This window comes from Puntigrus tetrazona, chromosome 23 (assembly GCF_018831695.1).
Source record: "Puntigrus tetrazona isolate hp1 chromosome 23, ASM1883169v1, whole genome shotgun sequence".
NCBI lineage: Eukaryota > Metazoa > Chordata > Actinopteri > Cypriniformes > Cyprinidae > Puntigrus > Puntigrus tetrazona.
Genome location: NC_056721.1, coordinates 11,763,799 through 11,787,022, shown reverse-complemented (window position 1 = coordinate 11,787,022; position 23,224 = coordinate 11,763,799). Strand labels below are relative to the sequence as shown.

At 41.0% G+C, this 23,224-nt stretch overlaps 1 protein-coding gene across 1 annotated transcript in view; it reads right to left on the bottom strand.

Annotated features, from left to right (window-relative positions):
- flna (filamin A, alpha (actin binding protein 280)) overlaps positions 1-23,224 on the bottom strand; it is a 32,305-nt gene that overhangs the window by 7,711 nt on the left and 1,370 nt on the right. Inside the window, exons 2-30 of the mRNA XM_043224287.1 lie at positions 20,454-20,938; positions 11,578-11,829; positions 11,156-11,253; positions 10,406-10,553; positions 10,087-10,283; positions 9,774-9,936; positions 9,363-9,563; positions 8,034-8,171; positions 7,798-7,924; positions 7,571-7,707; positions 7,291-7,487; positions 7,064-7,177; positions 6,818-6,961; positions 6,607-6,730; positions 6,361-6,521; positions 6,195-6,285; positions 5,907-6,076; positions 5,635-5,752; positions 5,194-5,456; positions 4,659-4,977; positions 4,405-4,578; positions 4,166-4,328; positions 3,892-4,052; positions 3,536-3,703; positions 3,328-3,451; positions 2,794-2,950; positions 2,515-2,704; positions 1,487-1,510; positions 648-895 (exon numbers count right to left, since the gene is read on the bottom strand). Coding sequence (XP_043080222.1) covers positions 648-895; positions 1,487-1,510; positions 2,515-2,704; positions 2,794-2,950; positions 3,328-3,451; positions 3,536-3,703; positions 3,892-4,052; positions 4,166-4,328; positions 4,405-4,578; positions 4,659-4,977; positions 5,194-5,456; positions 5,635-5,752; positions 5,907-6,076; positions 6,195-6,285; positions 6,361-6,521; positions 6,607-6,730; positions 6,818-6,961; positions 7,064-7,177; positions 7,291-7,487; positions 7,571-7,707; positions 7,798-7,924; positions 8,034-8,171; positions 9,363-9,563; positions 9,774-9,936; positions 10,087-10,283; positions 10,406-10,553; positions 11,156-11,253; positions 11,578-11,829; positions 20,454-20,835 — 4,953 coding nt within the window. The 5' untranslated portion in view covers positions 20,836-20,938. The remainder of the gene's footprint in view (positions 1-647; positions 896-1,486; positions 1,511-2,514; positions 2,705-2,793; positions 2,951-3,327; positions 3,452-3,535; positions 3,704-3,891; positions 4,053-4,165; positions 4,329-4,404; positions 4,579-4,658; positions 4,978-5,193; positions 5,457-5,634; positions 5,753-5,906; positions 6,077-6,194; positions 6,286-6,360; positions 6,522-6,606; positions 6,731-6,817; positions 6,962-7,063; positions 7,178-7,290; positions 7,488-7,570; positions 7,708-7,797; positions 7,925-8,033; positions 8,172-9,362; positions 9,564-9,773; positions 9,937-10,086; positions 10,284-10,405; positions 10,554-11,155; positions 11,254-11,577; positions 11,830-20,453; positions 20,939-23,224) is intronic.

The window sequence follows — 23,224 nt, the reverse complement described above, 5'->3', positions numbered from 1 at the left end:
TTGAAGTCTACATCAGTAATTTGCTAAAACCAGGTATAAGTATAAAAAAATGCCAGCAAAATGATAAAACTTGCTATGAACATGGTGCATAAAATTAAAAGCATTTAGAAGTTTTTAAGTCTGGAAAAAGCCTTGTACTAAACATACACCTATAAATCTATACTTATTCAGCATCTCATTTTATAGAAATCCCAATTGTTCTTCAAATTAATATACAATTCAATTTAATAACATCAGATTAAATTTTTTTTTTAACAAGCATGACTGTCCATTACAGCAGAAAGAGAAAGTCTCTTTGCAATTACTGTGGGGCTTGGAATATTTTGGCTGTTGGACAATGAGGGGCCTTTGACTCAAAATATTGAGAACCGCTACCCTAGAGGAAAGAAACATATGGTTTTGGAACAATATGAGGATGACGACAATGGTCATTTTTATGTGAATTAATCCCTTAAAAGCTAACCACAGAGTAACCGCAAGAATAAGCTATGAATATATGCACATTGTAATGATGATTTTGCCTTGAAGGTTCACAGTGTTCATTTAACACTATTCCACTTGAAAGACTTTCCTGTGAGAGTTCAACATCTGAAATAAATAAACAGTGCTCCATATGAACACAAAGGATCAGTATGGCATATATGTACCGTGACTTGGAAGGGGCTGTTGGGGATGTGCTCTCCACCGAAGCGTACGCAGATGACATATTTGCCAGGCTGGGGTGCTGTGTAGAAGATGTCAAATGTTCCATCCTCATTTTCAACCACGTCCACATCCACCTCGCCTCCATCCGGAGTGCACACTGTGCACGTCACCTTGCCCTTCCCAGCTGCCTTTGCATCCACAGTGATGACCGTCTGCTCTCCGATCTGAATAGTTGGACCAACTCCAGCCCCTACAGAACACAGAAAAAGGCTTATTAACAGGTAACATGCAGACAGATGTTTTGTTATTAGATAGTTTAGTACCCATCCCTCCATAGATACATTCCACCATGCACTAGATGCAAAATATCTGGAGTGTCAAGGCAACAGATGCAGGGATTTGGGATCAATCACTTAAAGAGATTTAAGGATAAGATGTAATACAAAATGTAATACTCCTGTGACTTTATAATGATAGATCCACTATCCTTTTTTCCTGTTACCTCAATTTCCAGAGCTATCCATTTAATGATGCAATCACTAATACAAAAGAAATACGAAAGCTGAGGAAAGTAATACCAGTACATGTACATTCAACCACACTGGCATATTAAATACCTGGTAAGTTAGTCATTAGTCACCCGCAGTCAACAACTACTATGCTGCCATACTTATTTTATTATGCTATTTTAAAACGACTAGAATGCAAATCTACATATGGACTGCGTCTTAGCTATAGTTGTGGATAGGATGGCAGATTATGAGGCCTTTGGTATCAGACACCGTGCAATTCCGCATGCAGTACCAAATGACAAGACTAGATCATTATTCAAAGCGCTTACCCAAACCGTGACCTCCGATTGAGACTGAGACCGTGAAGCAGAGCGAGAAAAAGTGAAAAAGTAACAATCAGGGCAAAATACAACAAAATGTGTGCAAAAGATAAAACAGAAGTGAGGAATGAAGTGATGGGAACGTGAGCAGCGCTGCACAACAGGTGGTGTGTTTCTGGGTGGGGGACGAAGATTGGAGCAGTACACAGGACAAACTTTACACAAAAGGATAAAAATCTGTTCCCTTGTGACAACGAGCCCTAACACGGAGGTTTAGATTAGATGGAAAAATGGTTCAAAGAACAGTAGAGAGTCAGCAAAACATTCAGCTTCCAGAGGCTCCAAAACCACAAGATTATTCTGATCCCTCCACTCAGTGTACACTGGCAGATCATCTTAAGACACCGGAAATGGGTAAAGAAGCACATTTACCCTTTCCTTTCTATAATATGGACACCAAGTAGTTTGGCTCATTTTGCAGTAAAAGAGTAATTTGAAAAACGGACAATGCGATATTTAGACATTTTTTGCTATACACTGATATGAAAACAACAGGAATTTTTACCAGATGATTTGAACAGTTCCATTTTTAAATTACAATTCATAGACAAGTGAAAAACTTGGTTTTCATTGAATTTCTAAATTTGTGATGCATTATGACTGCAAAATAAACCCAATAATGCAATACGACTACTACACTGAAAAACAAAAAACACTAAATATTTACGCATTCGCATAATTTTTTTTTTTCAAGCGTTAAACTGCCATGCTATTGGCAAAATACACAGTAAAGCATGGCACCGTGTGCATTTATATTTCTAAAACAATATCCAATTGAGTAATTTGATTATCACATTAAGCAATAATAATTACATATTTTTTCACCATCATGCTGCACTGCTAAAATATTATATTGCTTTCTATGTTTAGTGCTGAATGGCTTCATCTGAAATTAATGGAAAGGGGTCTCTATAGTAGTATCATTAATGAAAGGAATGGCCATTTATTTCAACTGTTACAACCTGAGCATTACATACCTGTGACAGTGCATTTGCTGGCATCTCCTGTTGGCAGGGCTCTGATACGATATGGAGAGTATGGGATCTCATCACCACCGTATTTGATGAGAATTGTGTAGCGACCAGTCATATCAGGCACATAGGATACAAGATACGTCCCATCCTGATTATCACGAATGTTAGCCTTCTTCGGCTTCCCGTCAGGGTCCTAAAACAAGCATTAAGAACCAAACAATGCATAACATGTTGAATGAGACCATGGCAGCTTTATGGCTGTAAAGAGAAGCATCAACTCACAGTAATCTGGACCGCCAAGAGTCCCTCTCCTGCATCTTTGGCATCAATTGTGAACTCCACAGGCAGACTGGCAGGCACACCGGTGGTATTCAGACCGGGGCCACTGGCGCGGACCTTACTAGCATCATGAGTGGGCAGAACCTTCACCTTATAAGGACTGAATAAAGAGACCAAGAAGAGTGTGAGAGAGGAATAAACAGCAAGGACTGGGACCAAGGGAATTAAAAAATGCACCAGGCCTGTAATAATTTTAAATCCAATAGTTGATGCCAATACCACTGAAACTTCACAATACTTTAATGCCAACTGAAAAATACAGCAGAAAAAAAAAAACTGATGCCGTTTAATATTAATATAAAAAGGAAAATTTCTTAATTTAAAAGTACTCAATATCAAAACTGCAGAAAGTACCATTTTTTGTTAAGCGAAGTCAGGTTTCCATGTATTTTTTTAACAGATATTTAAGGCAAATTCCAGATTAAAGTACAAGCAGAAAATCAAGGTGGTAGTCATTGATCTGAGCCTGGAGTTTACCTGTGTGGGATCTCTTCATCGGCATACAGGACATTAATAGAATATGGCCCCTCTCTGGTGGGCACATAGCTGACTCTGTGAGTCCGGTCACCTTTATCCACCACCTCAACAGGCTCCACAACACCTACATGATAAACGGTCCTCTTAGTCAAATGGAGGGAGAAAGAAAAATGCCCAAGAAATAAAGATTATTAAATCAAGTTCTCACCTTTGGGTCCCTGCACTCTGACCTGCAAGGGAGCCACTCCAGCCTTGCTTGTATCCACAGAAAAGACCTGTGGGATGTTGGCACGCACATTGTTTCCAAGACCCTGACCCTGGCATTTCACTTTACTTGCGTCTACAGTATCATGCACAGGTACAGAGAAGGGGCTTCCTGTAGAAGGATTCAGAAAAAAGAGATTAAAATGATAAAAACAAAAATACACATAAAAGTTTACTACAATTATTATTAATTATATTAAATAAGAAAAATAGAATAGAAATAGATAGACAATACAATGTAAATATAAAAAATAAAAATAAATAAATAAAAATACTAGCATATGATGTAAAAATGCTGACCAGTGATTGGCTGGCCTCCATAGGTGACATTGAGGTTGTATGTGCCTGGCTCATATGGGATGTATTCAACACAACAGCTGCCATCTTTGTTGTCAGTGCAGGACATTTTGGCTTCAGAAGGTCCCTCCACAGCCAGCCCCAGTCCTCCTGTACCAGCCCCACTGCATCAAAAAAACACATACATGAAGCGAGGCAGACAACCTTACCACCAGACCTATTGACACTGGTTATAGCTCAAGATTGAAACAAAAAGCAGAGTGCTGAATCTACCCACCGGGTCTCCACAGTAAACTTGTTGGGTTTGTTAGTGATGCCAGACTGAAGTCCTGGACCATGTACACGCACACGTGCTGGGTCACAGCCCTCGGTCACAGGCACACGGAACGGGCTCTTGGGAACTGGAGCGTTATCATACATAACCTCAACACTGTGTGTGCCTATTAACATACAACACAAGATTAGCAACCCATGATACCACATTTTACAGTTTTTAAAAGTGGTGCTAAAACTCACCCTCCTCGTAGGGCGTGTACTCCACTTGATAGGTGCCGTCTCCCAGGTCTCTAATCAGAGCCTCAGTGTGGTTGCCTGATGGGTTATTAACACAGGTCTTGATATGATTGCCACCCGCTTTGGTGAGAGCACGAGCATCCACAGTGAAATCGGTCGTGGCCTCCCGGAAAACACCTACAGACAAACATTAAAAAGTGACTAAAGCAAAGACAAGAGGAACTTCCTGCCCGATACTCCAGAGAATACCACACTACCTTTGCCTTCCACTCCAGGTCCGAACACTTTCACTCCACTTGTCTCCACAGCAGGCTCCACGTTGAGTCTGGCTGGGAAGTTTGGCACATCCTGATCACCATAGCGGATTGTGAGAGTATAAGCTCCAGGGTACAGAGGGATGTAAGTGATGGTGTAGGTTCCATCCCCATTGTCCTGAATATGGACTTCAGCCTCGGTGCCATTGTCTGAGATGATCTCGATAGTCAACTCAGCAGGACCAGCATTAGTGCAATCGACCACAAACTGTCCTGGCTCACCAACTTTAGCTCGCTCCAGACCTGGCCCAGAACATCGCACCTATACATAAAAGACAAGTTAAGAGTATATTTGTTTCCTCTGCTAAAGCCAATATAGGACTCAAAAGGCCAAAACCACTTGCTGAGAAGTCGTGCAACATTAAGCAAATTACAGTTTATAGAACAAACACCCCACAAAGAGCTTTTCCTGACGCCTTCGTGTCGTCTTGTTAAACAGCCAGTAATATTTAATTCCCAGCTTTCTAAACGGCCTTACCTTAGATGGGTCAGTAGGTGCAACTGCTTCCACAGGGAATGGACTGCCGGGGATGGGAGCGCCATCATATGTCAGTTCAACCTCATAAGGTCCCTTATCTCTGGGGATAAAACGGACCTGGCTGGTTTCTGGGCTCAGGCCTGGCTCAACTTTACAAGGCACCGATTTACCAGATGGACCTGTGACTTTGGCGCCAACCTTGCCCTGACCACCTGCTCCTTTGGACTTGACTGTGATGTCCTGATCCTTTCCGACAGTCATTGCTAAAAAACAAACAGCAGATGAATGTAACTTGTAAAGGGGGATTAAATGAACTTTTGACAATATATTGAATCTAACACAGAAACATCTGTGAGGCTACTTTGAAACTGAGAAATCCAAGCAACTCATTTGTTACTCTCAGGTTACCTGGCAAGCTAGACAAGTGAAGTATTCACTTACTATCTCCAATACCAGCCACTTTAACTTTACTGAGATCCAGGGATGGGGCAACAGCTACAGCAAACGGGCTCTTGGGAATGGGATCACCACCATAGGTGACATTCAAACCCATATTGCCCTATAGAAGAAAATGAGTACTTAGATTGAACCAGTAGTCAATAGCTAAACAACATTTAGAAAACCATAGTTAAAATTTAAATCAAGGCAAAATATTATTTTTCAAAACCCAAGCGTCACCAGTCATGGAGACTACAATAGCAAATGTGGCTCACCTGCTGAACAGGGGTGTATTTAACAGTGTGGGTGCCATCATGATTGTTGATGATGTCAAAGTCACGGACTGCCTCTCCCTTGGTGGGTCCAGTGAACTGAGCGTCAAGCTTAGCTTTGCCTGCAGCCTTGGTGTTCACAGTGAAGTGTGTGGGTTTGTTCAACTCCACACCTTAAAAAAAATAAACAACAGCATTAGAGATTCACCTTTAAAACTTTTAACTGAATGGATGGTCATACTAAATTGTCTAATCGTTAATTTTCTTCCATTTTATTAAATACTTTCTCACCAGTACGGTTGAGTCCAGGGCCTTCTGCTTTAACCTTGCTGGCATCATGAGAGGGATCAACCTTGATTCTGATGGGAGTCAGGGGAATGGCCTAGAAAAGGAGACTAGTTTGAATAAAAGAAACCACACTAGACCATTCACCACATACACTTGTGCTTCCTCTTACCTGATCGGCAAACAGCACCATGATTGTGTAGCTGCCTGCCCCAGGAGGGGTGTATTTCACAGTGAATGTGTCATTGTCATTTCTAATGATGTCAAAATCGATGTCAGCCTCGGCAGGCCCCACAACACCTGGAGCGCATTTGATGCCTATGCTGATGTCACCTTGAAAGATGGAGGACAAAAATAACAGTTAGCTTATTTGCCTCATAAAGACAAATTTTAAGCTTTTTAAAAGCTCTTTTCTTACCCTGTCCTGCCTCAGCACAATCCACAGTGAAGTATGTTGGTTCGAATGCCTTCAGGCCAGTCTTGGCCACTCCAGGTCCTGATACTTTGACCTTATTGGGATGGCACCCTGCCCCAATGTTCATCTATACAAAAAAATGCATTGAGAACACATTAAAATGCTTTTTATTAGTAATTCTAAAGACGTTTACCATATCTGAATGACTACCCACCCTGAATGGGCTCTCTGGGATGTTGACTCCGCCCCAGGACACCATCACAGTGTGTTTGAGTGGTTTGCGAGGGGTGTAGCTGCAGCTGTATGTTCCATTACCATTATCCTTCACCTGAACATCCACTGGGTTCCCATCACGGTCCTGAGAGGGAAAGAGCTTGTTAGTGCTTTTTTTTTTTTTTTTTTTTTTTTTTTTTTATTGAGAGCAATGAGTCAGTCAAGAGTCAAAAAACTGAAACCACACCTGAGCTTGAATCTTTAGAGGAGCTTTGCCACCTAGTTTGGCATCCACAGTGAACTCTGCTGGTTTGCCAACTGAAAGGCCAGAGCTCTGCAGACCTGGACCATAAGCCTTCACCTGAATTACAAAAAAAAGCATCATAAGAATTAACAACATTACTCATTTAGGGTATTGACTACCAGCTGCTCATGTTAGGAATATTACTGTTTGAAAGAAGCCAGATTAATTACCTTGTCAGGGTAGAAGTCTTTTCCTGGAGCAGGCACGATTTCAGCCATGAAAGGGCTTAGCTGGATGTCCTCGTTCTTACAAAGCACATGAACTGCATACTCGCCCGGTTCTGTGGGCCAGTACCTCACATCACAGGAGCCGTCTCCCTTATCGTCACATTCAATCTTAGCTGGGGATGGGCCCTCCACTGAGAAACCTGAATGGAGAATTCCCAAGTTCATACTGGATTTAAGAAATACAAGTGAATGGGTAATGGGTAAAAGCAGAGCTACTACGTACCCAAAGTGCCCACATCATCTCCGACAGCTTCCACCACAAAGTCAGCAGACTTGCCTACCACACCACTCTCCAATCCGGGACCCCATGCCCTGACCTGCTGCGGTCCTGCTTCAGATCCAATCTTTACCTCAAACGGACTGAGAGCAAAAAGAAATTGGCATTTATCAAGTCCAACCACTACTTTCTTATTGGTAATAGAAAATGACTGCATGGGATTAATTATTTACCTGCGTGGGATGTGTTGTCCACCCCATGTAATCGTGATGATGTAATTGCCAGGTGTGGTAGGGTAATACTCAAAGCTGTACACACCATCTCCCAGATCCTTCTTCTTACAGGGCTCCTCAAGACCCTCTGCATAACACATTTAGTTGTTTGGTAACTAGCTTTTAAAACATCTGTACTGTAGCTTAAGTTAATACAGAGGGCTCTGGCACTGTGAATATGTACAGCATCCACTCACTGGGCCCTTTGATGGTGACTTTGAGGTCTCCAGTGCCAGCTCCTTTGGTGTAAACCTTGAACTCTGCAGTCTCCTTAACTCTTAAGCCTTTAGGCTGCAGCCCACGGCCCTTGGCTCTACACAGGCTTGGATTACAGGCTGGCGAGAACATAACCAAGTTAGTACAAATTTGTAGTTAACCGGGTGCCCTTCACTTTACATTATTTAGAAGCAGTGTCACAATTTTCTATGTATGATATCCGTGCATAAATTGGGTTAACAGCCTTTTTTGGTTGTGACAAGATTAAAATATGTCCACTGTCTGTAAAGAGCTGTGTAGATGTCAGTTACCAAAAATATTCTATAATGTCTGGAAAATACTTTTGGAAACAGTATGTTTAACATTTCAGTGTAAAGCCTTGCAACACAGACTTTGATTGCACACTGCATTATTGTAAATGTGTCTTCTGTTTACAAGTTGAGAAACATCAAGTTTATAATATCTATTATTTTAAAAGAAATAAAGTACTGCAACTCTGTTCTTAAAAAAAAAAGCAGACAGGAAAAAAACCAGCATACTGGGGGAGAGATACTGGGCTCTACTCGTAGTATAAATTCTTATCTTTCTTTGTCTTAATCCAAAAAGCCTTACAAGAGGAAGTGGTAAGAATGACTGTACAGTGCTGAATAATACTGGTGGAAAAACTGTCTGATAATAAAACGCTATTTTAAATGTTCCATTTGAATACTGCTCCACACATTAGTGAGTCACAGGAATTTTGCTTGGCTTACAATGCCATGGATAACATTGTCTACACACGTCTCTGGAGATATGAACATCTATTACCACTTATATGGGCAATTAAACACTTTCTGGTCAGTATAACCAGTGGTTCAAAATTATGTCATGTAATGTCATTGGCACTTTGCAAATGTAAAGGGTTGGTAGCCTAAAGTGAGGGGCAACTGAAAACAACAGGACATTGACAGAAAAGCAGCAGGTCAAGTACCCAAGACATATCCAAGGAAACAGGAAATGACATCAAAAGCCAAAAGGAGGCCGATCCAAAGAGAAAAGGAGAGATACCAGTAGATGTAGACAACACCAGTCCTTCAAAAGAAGAGACACAATTGCCAGTGAAGAAAAACAGAGGAAAAAGACAGCAAGAAAAAAGCAATACAGACAAGGACAGATAGCGGAAGCCTAAACTTTTAAAAATGAAGAAGTTTTATACAGTGGTAATGACCTTTCCATGCCTCATTAAAATGAATCCTGTGTGTATATCCCTTTCACCTACTTCCCTTTCCTGACCTAAGCACAATATATTCTAGCCCTTCTCCGGCTCTTACCTTCTCCCACATGGACAGTGTAAGGGCTCTTGGAGATCTGCCCCCCAGCAAATGTGATGTAGATGATATGCTGGCCCTCCTGAGTGGGCTTGTAGGTGCATCGGTAGCTGCTGTTGCCCTTATCCTCAACACTACATTCAACAGTACCCTTCTTTCCACTGGGGTCCATAATGACCACCTCGACCTCTCCTACTCCAGCACCTGAGAAAGAACATCTTGTTTTTAAAAAAAAAAAAATGTCTATTTTGGTTGGCTTAATTATGTTACTTTAGATAAACTAATGTTTATTTTGTCTACTTCATCTTTATTTAGCAAAAAAATAAATAAAAAGCTGTTAATATACTTTATTAAAAATAAAGCATCATCTACAACCAAAATAATCATAACATATGATATACTAAGGACAAGTACCAGCTGTGTAGACATCAAAGTATGTCGTCTTGTTGGCAATGTTGCCAGCAGGCTCAAGGCCTGGGCCCTGGGCAGTGACCTTGCTGGAGTCTCCCTGAGCCATTCCCACATCTACCTCAAACGGGCTTTTGGAGATGTGTTGCCCTGCAAACAGCACTGTCACCTAAAAGAACAGACACAGGTCTATTAAAAACCAGGCAAGATGGTTTGCTTCTGTACTGTGAAGCACTGCCCTTTTTTAAAATATCACAGTGGGGTTTTTTTTGTTGAGATGTTTTATGTTTCATCTTTTGAGGTAGACACTTCTAAGTACCTTGTGTTGCCCAGTGACTTTTGGTACATAGAATACTGAGTAGGTGCGGTTCTTGTCATTGTTGGCTGTAACTTTGGCCTCCTCACGGTGGCCGGCTGGGTCCTCCACATAAACCAAAACCTCACCCTGACCGGCGCTGATGGTCTCAACAGTGAACACTGCCTTCTTCATCACAACATTACCTGTGGGCTCAATACCTGCACGGCACAGAACAATACTCATGATTCTTCACTTCCCAAGAACTCTCAAACACTCATAACAAAATGATCAGTTCATACATAAAATTAAAACATCATATATGCAACTGGTGACCGTTTACCTGGTCCATAGGCACGGGCCTTTTTAGGGTTGAGTTTGGGCCTCAGGGGAGCACCAGGCTTGAGTTTGGCTTTGGGGAACTGGGATAGGTAAGTCATAACAGAGTGCTCGTCCACATTGGGATCAACGATTTCTTCTGGAGTGATCACCTGGTGAAGAAACAAGCATGCGATTTAACCTAAACCAACTAGAATTCATGCAATTTGCAAACGTTTTGTAAAAAAAAGTGTTTTTATTGTGCCATGACAACACGACAATGTAAAGTTTATTAACATACAAATTGAGAAGTTTGTATCATAGCAACATCAGCCCTAGGGACGGAAACACCTAACCACATGCATAACTGACGGCACGCAACATGCCAGCCTCGGCACACCATCAGCACACACCGTGACAAAGAAACCTCATTGGGGTAGTTTCGATACACGAGCAGAGAAAAAAGTGATTTGACTCTGTTCCCTATTTGTCTAGTCTTTCAAAAAAAGTTAAACCATAAGCACTACTGTAATACTAGGTGAGACTGCATACTCTAACTTTACAGTTATGACCAAAATTAAAACAGCATGTGGCGTGACAGAGACAAATGCTTTTTCATTTGTTTCCTTTAATTTAGGTCATGATGAAACCACAAAAGCAGTGGTTGCTGCACTGAACAAAAAACATGCCAGGTGGGGGCTCTAGAACATTGCGTTCTCGGATTATTCAGGGGTTAATGAGAAGGCCAGAGATAACTGATCTAGGGTAAAAGTACCTGAGGAACACCAAGCCAGTCATCAGCCTGCTGCATGGCCTCCCTGGCATTGTCCACAGGCTTGGTCTGGTCCCACGAATCCCAGTCTGGACAGAGACCTGCACACCAAAAATACAAATGTATAGATCGCATTTGCCTACAATTTCTAAAGACTTTGTCAGACTTATTTTAAAATACCCATCTTGTCATTTACAGCATGAAAAAAATAAAATATTTGACTAATAACAAATAATTTATTCAGTATGTCCATGCAGGGATCAACAACATTTATATTTAGTTGAAAAGCTATGTACTGTAAGCAATCAGATTTCTATATTATTTCTAAGACTCTTGATTAAGATCCCATCATTCATGTAGGCTGACCATGTCTAATGGGAACACCAAAACGTTCTAAGACCAAAACAGTATCTCAGATCTTTCACCTGGAGCACAACTGTCCACCAGAGCGCCAAGGGCTTTCCCTGACTGCCAGTCCCGGCTGAAGTTGGTGATGGGCAGCTCGGGCAGCTTGTTCTGGATCCATCCGAGCAGCCTCTGTTTAGGCGTCTTCTGCTTGCTTTCTTCAGTCTCTTCCTCCTCGTCCCACATGGGCATGGAGATGGAATAATGGAGAATCAGAGTCCATATCAGACCAAGGATGAGCTTCAGGTTCCCATCAACTATGGCCTTACTGTCTGTAACAGAGGGAGAGAGAAAAGTTACAGGGAGCTTGCCAAAGCACATTGGAGGTTTTTTTGTTTGTTGTTTCTTTTCCTTCATCTGAGGGCATCTAAAATTGAATCAAATCCTTTTATCATTCAGCACAAGATGGTGCAATATGCTGCAGACCATTCCTCAAATGGTCACCAAACAATGATGCACTTGTATCTGCTCTGCACATGTGAAACATTCGGACTTAATGCTGGCATGGCTTCAGATTCAGAGTGTAGATTATAATCAGAGGAGACGTTTGTGAATTAAACGGTCACCGTCCGATCGGCGGATTACTTCAGGACAAAATTTTCAGTTTGAAATCTAAGAGAGATTGATAAAGAATGGTAGCCTTTTAATATTTTCTTTGCTCTTATTCAGTTCTTAAAAAGATGGAAATAAATGTAAACCCCAGCTCCACCCTGTGTTGACATCAAGAGCTGATCATACATAGCCTGATCTCCACCCACATACACCATTTTCACACTTCCCTTTCCCTTGCCATTTCTCTTTAACAAGAGCATACGCCCATCCAAAATGTGGTTATAGGCTTGCACATGAGTCCAGAGTTACAGAAGAGACAAAACAACTTCAAAAAGCACAAACAGAATGCTCGTTGTATACTATGCTGCATTGAGTAAGTGAGGCCTAATACTAACAGAGACAGTAAGAGAATTAAGACATATTTGAAGATAATGTGGATAATTGTTCTTTGATAACGCTCACATGCCCTGGGGAGGACTTGGGCAGGGCAGCGTAATGCAGTGCAACTTCCTTTTTTAACTGACACACGCTCCACTGAGGATGCTGTTAACCTTGCAGGGGACAAAGGGAGGGGTGATTGTTTCGATATAACAGAAATACTGAAAAATTACTTTGGCATTTCATAACTAAAGTGACACTTTCAAACGTATGTAAAATAACGTGAAGGTTAAGTATGCTTATGTATTAATGTCAATTTAAAATAAATTTCTTAAAATGTTAACTAATCTAAAGAAATGAGCAGTTTAATTTTGTCAATGTCATTGAAGATACTTAAATATAGTAACAAATGTATTGTTCATTGTTAAGCTAATGTTAAAAGCACTACATAGATAAAAGTGTAAATAAGTATAAATGCATTTTTACAGTTAACATATAAATAAATCAAGGTTTTTGAGAAATCAGACTTTCCGTGAAGGTATGACAATAAATAACGGCTTTGATTTTGGAGTAAACTACCCTTTAAAACCTAGCAAAACTCAATCTATAAAAGCAAACTGTCTCAAGGAGGAAAGCAAGCACTTTGGTTCAGAAATAGACTCAAAATGAATGCGCTGTATATTGTGAGATCTCACATAACGTTTATCCCCCTCCTGACCCATTCCAGTTATCCAACAGTGCTTGTTTGGCCATGTAAAATAATACATTCGCGTTTTTCTGTAGTTCTGGTCTCCCGTTGCGGTTTACAAACCATGAGCCCCCAGAGCCTGCTGGAATTCATCTTGGCTTCTGGTGAAGGTGCTATTGAACCCTCTCTGATCCCTTTATTCACAGACCAAACACACTGGGCATGTGCTTCAGCAATAATATGGAAATTTATGGACCCATAAAGAAGTGTCATTATGGTTAATGCTGGAAGGGGAAGTTTCAGCATCACCAAATTCTTCCAGAGTCAGCTCTAGAGGAACGACCCATAGATCACGCTTACCTTGGCTATGATTAATCTTATTCCTATGTAGGTTCAGATGGGAGAAAATACAAGTTAAATATTAGAAACAAACCCAAATCAGCATAATACAATAGTGCAGACTATGGTGGACTATTACAGTCTGATTCACTGTTATGGCAGTGAAGAGAAGACAGAAATAACAAAGAGTGCTGTTACATGGGAACTTGTTGCCGCTTGTTTAAAAAGGTATTAGAGGCAGAGTCTGCCATCCAGTCAAGGCAGGGCAGGGCTTACACAGACATGCTAGGGGCTGTACAATTAAAATTATCTTTTTGGATGTTTTTGCCCTTTAGGGCCTCTGGATTTATCTTGACATTTGTCAAAATCCTTTAGTTTGTTTCATATGGTTAAAGACACAGGAAAGAACTGCTCAACATAACCAGGATTAAGTGGGCCGGCATATAAAATTGGTGCCATCTTATTTAAATCACCCCCCCCAGCGGCCCACCATCACAGACAGACAAGTACGCTGTGGTTTACATTTCCCAATAATCTACTAAATGAATAACAATATAATGTGATGTCTCAGGAAAATTTTTGGGGTGTTTTTGGGATGGGAGTAGGGATGTTTGAACGAAGAGTTTCCAAGTCGGCATGAGCCCTATGTAATTAGGCTGATTGAAGTCTTGTTCCGCACTGATCAAAAGTATTTCCTAGGATGCATTTTTATACCATGCTCAAAAAAAAAAAAAAAAAAAGTTTGTGAACTGTAAAGAGTGAACAAGCAGCACACCAACATTCATTTGTCTCCATTCCTGCTTTAACACTGCTTTAAAAAAAAAAAAAAAAAGCCTTAGATGGACAAGCTGACGCCACATGGCCATCCTCAACCATGTCTAAATGCGGTGGGTGGGGGTCAGAGGGGGACCCAGGCATGGTGACGTATTGCACACAATGGCAAACATATGAAACATGACAGGAATCTGTGTTGCTGCAACATTCCCACCACACACTGCAGGAAACACACAGCATTCTCAATCCTTTTAAGGACATTTGTGCTCACAGCTCTCCATCAAATTCCCAAAACATGAATCTCATGTCCAAGAGAGAAAGCTGGCAGTTAGTAAGAGAAGATAAATCAAAAGGAGGCTGAGGAAGAGATAGATGATAGAAAGAAGACAGGGAGAGAACAGGATGGTGACTAAAACGGTCAAAGACAAAATATACAAAAGGACGGAGATGGCTTGTGTTCGAAACCCAAGGAAGCGGCATTCCTGTCCAGTCACTCGATGACTAAACTTGATGTTTTCTGCATGAAGGCATCATGACATCATGTCTGATGATCCAAAACAAATCTAGGGGTTTAAAGATAACCATTTAAAAAGATAAATATTTAGGTGACCATAATAGTTATTTCTCAGGAGACATGACTAGTCATGGCACATTCTTGGATGAATTTATCTGCATGGCTTCATCAGATGTTTTTTGTTTGTTTTTTTGTTTTGTTTTTTCAGACCACACAGCAAATAATTGTGGCTTAAAAGGCAACAATATGCTGCCAATCATGTGCTAAAGGCACGCGTTTTGTTTGCTTCCTACCACCATATTCTTCTTGCCAAGCTTTCAGAAAACCAGAACTTGGATAAGGAGGTACAGAGACAGTGTTGGTGAATTGTAGCCTTCCCGGTCGAGTCATGTGGGAGTGCAGAGTCATCAGTAGTGGATCAGAGCAGAGATTCATTCCCATGACTCACCCTGTCTGGACCTGCCAAATCACCTCAGCCACTCCAACATCAGCCCTCAACTTTGACCCCACAACTGCCGCACTACATAACACACTACAGATGTCTAAACACACCGAGGATGATGAGGAGTGTTCACCCCGAGATGCATTTCATAAGAAAATGTCACATATTTCAGTAAGATAATTAGCCAAATAACTTTTCATTCACAAAGTTGAGGTCATTTTCCAGCAGCGGGGGTTTTGTGTTTGCGCACGGCTGTAGAGGAGGATTGAGGAAATTGCACACATTCCAAAAAGGTCTTATCATCGTGGTCAGGACGTCTGTACACAAATGCAATCAGAGACATGGAAAACTGGACAGGACTGACCCCCCTCCTCTTTCTATAGTCTACAAAGACATTTCTTTCCTCTTTGTAAGAAAAGACGATGATAATTTTAAAAAAGTGAATGAATAAAAGTATTTTATTTTGTCCAAACACTAGTCCAAAAAGCTTTTTCTTCCACAAAGTATTTTTATGATATGCAGAAAGATAAAATTTAATAAATACAAAAAATAAATACAAAAAAAAAAGTTTGGATTGCTAAATCTATAAAAATAAAAAAATTAAAAAATTGATTTTTGGTTGAACTATCACTTTAACAGGAGATGTAACAAGATTATTAGGATTTTATTTTAAAAAAAATGTAAAGCAGGACAGGACTTGATCAGTTAATGATTGGATGAAGTGAAGTCTGAATAAGAGCTTGCAGATGATTGGAAGAATGGGGCAAATTTAAGCAAACTATTTGATTGGATAATTCTGTAATTTGAGTAGTTAAGAGAAGAAACCGATGCTTGGTTGAATTGATTATAGGCAAAGATCATTTCCACTTAATGCCAACTTTAAGAGTTAACTAGGGCTTGTCTGGATTCTCTAAGATATAACTTTCTAATTCAGTGTTTTATTTCAGTTAATGCCATGATAAACTGTCACCACATGGGTCTCCCACAATGCCACTAGTGCTTGTCAGCACGTTTCTTTTATCTCCAACATCAGCAGTTTAAAGAACCTAAAAAAGCATGAAAACCAATGTTGTGCCTCAGGTCTTAATGAGGACCATGTGGCACAGAAATGTTGAATTCTGTTCACCCCGGCTTTGGTTTTTAAAACGGAGCTCATCTAATACAGGATTTTAGGAGCATGAACTCTGCTAGAAAACTTCCTTTTCTTTTACTTTCTATGACTTCCAAATGTCCCTCCCTCCTTTCCTCTCTCTCTCTCACTCACTCTCTCTCTGGAAATGTTCCCCTTGGTTTTTTAGCCTTAAAAGGGCAGAAGCAAACTTGATCCTGGCAGGCCACCCATTCCCTTGCACAGGGGTTTCTGATTACAGCTGCGAGTGGGAGGGAACAGGAGGAGGCAGGGAAAGGAAGAGAAGGACTGAGGGAGGGAAAACTGACTAGAGCAGAAAACTGCTGTGGTAGTGCTTTTGTAAAACCCCATATTGACAGAGCTGGATTGTCATTTGGCTTGGTTCTTTAGTGGCTGGACCGAACCCAGCTCCATCAAATTTACCTCAGAAAAGAGGCCAGGAGTGTATCTGTCCATATTATACATATGATTTTCATTATGTCAAGCTAGTAGAGCGTGTTTAGCGCCATAATCCATATATCACAGGCATACAAGGCCAGCCTACATTTTAACAAGATCACTAAAGATGTGGCCATGTTCAGCGAGATTTCTGTTCATCAGTAGTCCTGCCAGCGTGACTGCTAACATAAATCTCTGCTCTTAAATAAGGGTGGAGATGAATGCCTTGGGACAATCAGATAAGTGCCATTTGTGCTGAATTCTTTCCTGAAACCATCAAGAGTGAATAACCCAACCATCTCAATTATACAATTGTTAAAATAAGTCTTAAACTAGCATGTAAAAATAAATCAAATTGCATTCTTCATTCATCAAGGAAGTGCCATGCAATACCCATTAAGAAACACTCCCGAACAAGGGTGATGTGATGGGGGTGTTTCCTAACGCTCCTTTCCTCGATTCTACTTGCACTTCTCTTATTTGCCATTCATCTTCCTTTAAGCCATACGAGTAAAGCTATCTTCAGTCTAAAAATATAGCAAAAAAACAACTTCAGCCAAATTCAATTTCTTATCTCCAAAAGGAAGGGGCAAAAAGTTGAATTGCTGTAATCTATGCCCAGAGGAAGAGTTTTTCACCCCTTTTATCGATTGCTTAGCCACATTCTTTTTTACTCCTCTTAATTCACCATCTCCAGTCTAGGTCAAGTCCCTGTTTATCCGGTCTACCTACCTATTTATCTGTCTCACTTTGTAGTCATGAGGCTTTTCGGAGAATACGGAGCGCGTGGCAGATGTCTTCATGTGGTTTCCATGCAGTGGTTTTGTCTAGTAGGGTGACAACGACCTTAAAAACCTTTTTCTTTACAGTTCCAAGTAAAGTGGAACTTCAACATCTGAGTCACAAAGAGACATTCAAGTGCAAAAATCACCCTATTCTTTCGCTGGCACAGAAATTTGGAGGTTCAAGCATACCCAAATAAATGATAGAACCACATGGAGGCTTGGTTGTGAGACTTGCCATAGGGTGCTTTCCAGTGTGGTGAAGGGTGTGAGGATACACGATCACGCACACTTGCCACTGGTGCAAGTAGGCAAAAGTACACCCACTGTATTTTGGTTTACGCAGACTCATATTTAGAGCAGCTACAGTGATGTGAAAGTTCTGTTCAGTGAAGCAGTTTGGATTCAGAAGTAAAATCCATTTTATTTTCTACCTTTCACAACAAATATAAGATATTTTTTCAATTTCAAATCAAAATGTAAGGTTGAGTTCTATCTCAGAGCTGGTTGGTTCGGTTCATCTTTTAGCGCTATAGTCTAAAAGTCTTTAATCTATAGTCTTTTTAATCCCCATGACAAAAATTTGAAGTTGAACAGTTCTGCAACAAAGGCAGCTGATAAAGTGACCCACTGCTGTGCTCCTTTGCCACAGGACTGTTGCCCAAATGAACAGGAAATCCTGGCATTGCCAATAAAGCACAGGAACATGAGGAAGCCTTCCTCGGCCATTGACCTGTGAAATAATACATGCCTCTCCATTTAGCTTTGCAATTCTTTATAAAATAAAATGTTGATTTTTTTTTATTAAGCTTATAGCTTTTTACAAATAAAAACACTGAAAAGTGTGTGTTATAGTGAGAATATTTAACAATTACATGTGATGAACAGGGAAAGACTTAAAGTAGTCAGAACAAAACCAATATACAGGAATCTTCAGTTTACTTCGTTTCAGAGGTTCTGAGCTATTACTTAACGTTTCTGTATTATGCACCTCTAGGCATACACTTCACCTACCCAACAGAATCAAGTTTTTACTTGTAACTCATTTTGACAAGCTAAACTAAGACATTTATGCGTTAACTCATTGTTCTGACTTATTCAGAATTATTGCATTTAAAAATCACTTCAACCGAAACTAGGCATTGAGCAACTTCTTAGTTGAACACCATCATATGTTCTTCAGTGTCCCAAATATGCTTAAAAATGCTATGGTGACCAAGATCTTGTTTTGTTACATCACATTTAAAGTACTAACACGCCAGATGAAGAAACAGATTAGCACGTCTCTAGGCTCCACACTTGAAAGCTCTTTTATGAGCCCCACCCAGATGAAGACAGAGATACAGGCCTGTCATGCTCTTCCAGGCTTTGGAAGGCAGCACTGCATTCGTATAGACAGGTAAAATATGGGGCCTGTCATGACAGGGGTACACGCATACCACCTTTATACTTGCTCCGTGATTCTCTGAACATTCGTGTTGCAATGTCCTTATTGCAAACCACGTACACTGCCAATGATACAAACAGCTCCAGTTACAAAAGAAAGCCAATAACCATATTGAATTCCTAAAGGGTGCAAATAACTTGCATACATGGTAAAATGCTTCACCGGCTGGAGATGCCATCATAAAATACAATTGCATCGTCATCTGTGGGCAAGCAACTCAGTCCAGTGAAACCGATCGCTCATTAACAATAAGGGATGAAGGTGTTTCTAAGAACAAATATTGAGCAATTGCTGAATAATCCTTGATTGCACCATCTCAGAGGATGTTTATTTATGCCCTCTGGACGCTGTTGGGAAACTCTCCCATTAAGAGCTAAACCCTACAGGCACTGGGTTGTGGCACAGCTGATGAAATCATGGGATTCCGGAAGAGAACAAATTATACTTAAACACTAAAGGCAGAATGAATAAAGGAAGTCTAATTCAGCATCAGACTACACAGTGATTCAGTACAGATTCACCGTGCTTGTGCTCGAAATGAGCCATAAACTGGAGGGCGTGCCACCGTGTTAGTCATCAATCAATCACAAGCAGCACTGAAACAAGGATCCGTGTCTCGACATCTCGAACACAAGCGATGTTGTGCAACTTTATGTTCTAATCCCTCCGTTAAACCGTTGACACCCAAAAACAAGCACATTAAATTTTGATGAAGACAGCTGTGCTTCTCTTGAGAGGAAGGCGTGTCCTCGCAGATCGATAACTTCATTCTGTTTTGCGCCACCGGAAAACGCCATGTTAGCCTTGACGCGACTATAAGAAGAAAAATCAACACCTATAATAAAAAAACAGCTTTCACTGAAATGAAAGCCTCTAGCGTAAGAAGCGAACATTCCCGTTAAGACGTACGGTACAGTGTTTCACCCTTTGCGCTCTTTTGTTACACAAATGCAGAAAACGTAAAGTTTTGGTGCACTTGTCGAGTTCGGGCTCATTCGGCACCCGGGCTAGGGTTAAACCGGGCCGAACTATTCGCCACGATGCCTGCTGCCGCTTTACGACAATCGGGGCTGGACTTGCAACAGTTGAATGGAGCGACTGTGGTCCCTCGCTCCTTTGTCAGACTCTCAACCGCAAAGGCGATTAAAGCAACCTCATCGCGAGCGACAAGTCCGAAAAAGTTCACAAAACACGTGCAACTTCCAAGTCGGCGATACAACTGCCCACGAAACAACCCCTGGCCGCAAAGGCCTCGATTCCCCTCATCTTTTTCCCGTTATTTTTGTGGCCTGCCTAAAATTTCATGCCCCTGTTCGTGCCGGGTCGTGCTGGATGCCACGAGCTTTGCTTTACAACTTGCACAGTATTCGATAAAGCGCGAGGTTCGATTAAAAAAAACAAAACAAAACATACCTATAGACACCAGCTTGATGTTTTCCCTGTCGAGGAACTCCAGAGCCACAGAGACGTTCTCCAGCTGCATCTGTCTGAACGTGGGGCGCTGGTTGTACTTGCGGAACATCTTCTTCTGGCTGAGCACCTCCAGGAGCGCGATCAGCCGGAGCCCGTCGCTCAGGTCCGTCTGCAGGTTCGCTATGCGCTTGTTGACGCATTTCAGATGCTCGTTGCACCAACGCGTGAATGTGTTCTGCTGGATCTTCTTCCACGGCGCGTCCTCGGCGAGATCTTTCTCTGTAGCGGGCATGTCTGCGTCCTTGTCCGGGGAGAGAGAAGCGTTGGATAGGGGAGCGGCGGCGGCGGCGCTCGACTGGTGGGGGCGTGTGTGTTGACTCATTTTTATCGACTCGGGTCTCCTGCACTAATTCGCTGTCTCGCTTTTTGGGTGGAGTCTGGTGGAATTGTACGATTTGTGTGCTCTTCTTTCCAGAGTTATGTGACTGGAAGGGAAAACAAAGAATTGATTGAGATCAGGCTAAAATATGCACGTGCGTTGAGTTGCATTTCTTATCGACACGTGAAGTGCGCGGGCATTTACGAACATTATTTTATTCTATAAAACGTTTCGGACGACTTTCGAGAAGTTGCTGAATGAAAGCGTGCCGTTGTGAGTCATTCATTTAGTCGTTTTATCTGTAGGTGCACGGTAACTGGTCTGAAAACAGCTCACACGGTACAGCGTTCAAGGGATATTACGCAATGTCTAGTTTGAGAAAACCTCTGTTGCGTTTGCATGTACTGACAAAAACACTCCGCATAACGTGCAAAGTTAGTAATCAGAAGTATGCTTTTGACGTGAGAGAGCAATAAATCATTTAACTGAATTAAAGCTCTGTTAATCTACATTACGTTTTGCCATATGTTTAAATATTTTATTTAATACTGAAACAGTGTTACATTTTTATCAATGCATACGGCCTAGATCAATCCAGACTAAATCTAAGCAAGTGTTTTGCCACGCCATAAGTATCCAATTATGATCTGCAGTTGGGGAAGGTGTCCAAATAACCTAAGTGAAAAATTCACAATAGATCAGTTAGAAAGTTCAGAATGTGTCTAATATGCGCTGGAATACCCAAAGTGGGCAAAATATAAATCTTGGCCCGATCTTTATCCTCCTCGTAGCCGTTTTGTTGGAGAAAACACACCAAACAGAACAATTTAGAACCGCATTAATCCCACGTTTTGACTAAATAAGGCAAATGAGCCAAAACAGTGTGTGAGGACGCAGTCCAAAAAGAATGTTTCCCTTCAGAGCTTTTTTCAGCGTTTTGTCTCTCCAGGAGAATCTGTGGAATGCCCTTCATGTAATGAGCCACCGATGCCCCCCTGACCCCTCTCCGGTCCCCACACCCCTTCATAAAATATCTACATAAACCACATAATGCTTTATACTCTCGCTCTTTGTCTTTCCTATTTATGCTCAGGGAAGAAATGCTCAGACTTATCTTAACCCATAAGGTTACTTCAAGATCATTAACTTTCATTCACAGCTAGGTATTCATAGGATAACTTTATATTTCACTGGTTTCATTTCCAGTTGACAACATCCCCGTTGTCCCGTTGTTCTCAAACCCCATGTGATATTATCATGTCCACAATGCAGTCTAGCTGTAAATAGGCCAGTTGCTCAGAAACAAAAGGAGAACAAACAAGGCGTTCAGAACGAGACACTACTGCAGCCATATTGTAGTGTGGCGCCACCTGCGGGAAATATGAAGTATGACAGGCTGATTTTGGATTTAACGCTTATTGATGGTTAAAGCAATATTTTACTTCCAGGGTGGATGCTGAATAAAAGAACTGGAATCACCCGAATCAACACTTTTTATTTTTTAATCTGATGTATAACATTCAAACAAGCAACATATCTGAATTATATTTAAAAAATGACATACAGGATGGGTTTTCCGGTGTATTTTTTTAACAGGACCCAAAATATTGCACTAAATGGGATTTTACAAATACGGGAATATTATTTGAGGGCACTTCGCTGAAAGCAATACTCCACAGTCTCCTTGATGACAGAAGGCTATTAACTTCCAGCTGTTAACAATAGTGAACTTAACTGTAAAAAAAACCTTAATAATAATAATAATCCTTATCAAATTCATACATTTCATTACTCTTCCTATCATGCTATCAATGTAGTGAGTGTAACCAAGATAAACGTAATCATTTGTTTTAGTACAATCATTATAATGTTAGGTTCATTTGAGGACGGATACTTGTCAAATAGTGAAGTGGAGATGGCACGCGATGCCATGATTCAGCCATGATGAAAAGTGTGGTAATAGCCCACATACTTTCTGTCAGCCACAAAGACTGATGTGCATCTCGTCTGCACCAGTGAAAAACACAGATTACACACTGGGGGGGGAGAATGGCACTATGGGTATTTTTGTAAAGGTGTTTTATTCTTGCGTCAACAGGATGTGGCTTTGCAAACGCTTCTGTGCACATGGAAACCAAACAGAAAAATATAAGCAGTTGTGTTATGATTTATTTTGAACACGATAATTATAACACCGCAAGCGACAGCGGCTAGTTGTTACATTTTCTTACATCTGTGAATATTCCACATGGCAGGTTTATGTTTGAAAGTCAATTTAAAGCATATGCCTTTAAAAAAAAATCTACATTTTGATCACTGTCGACCAGGGGGGAAAAAAAATACAGTTCAATGCAAGAGAGCTGACTAAAAGCAGGGTCACATGGGGTGAGTT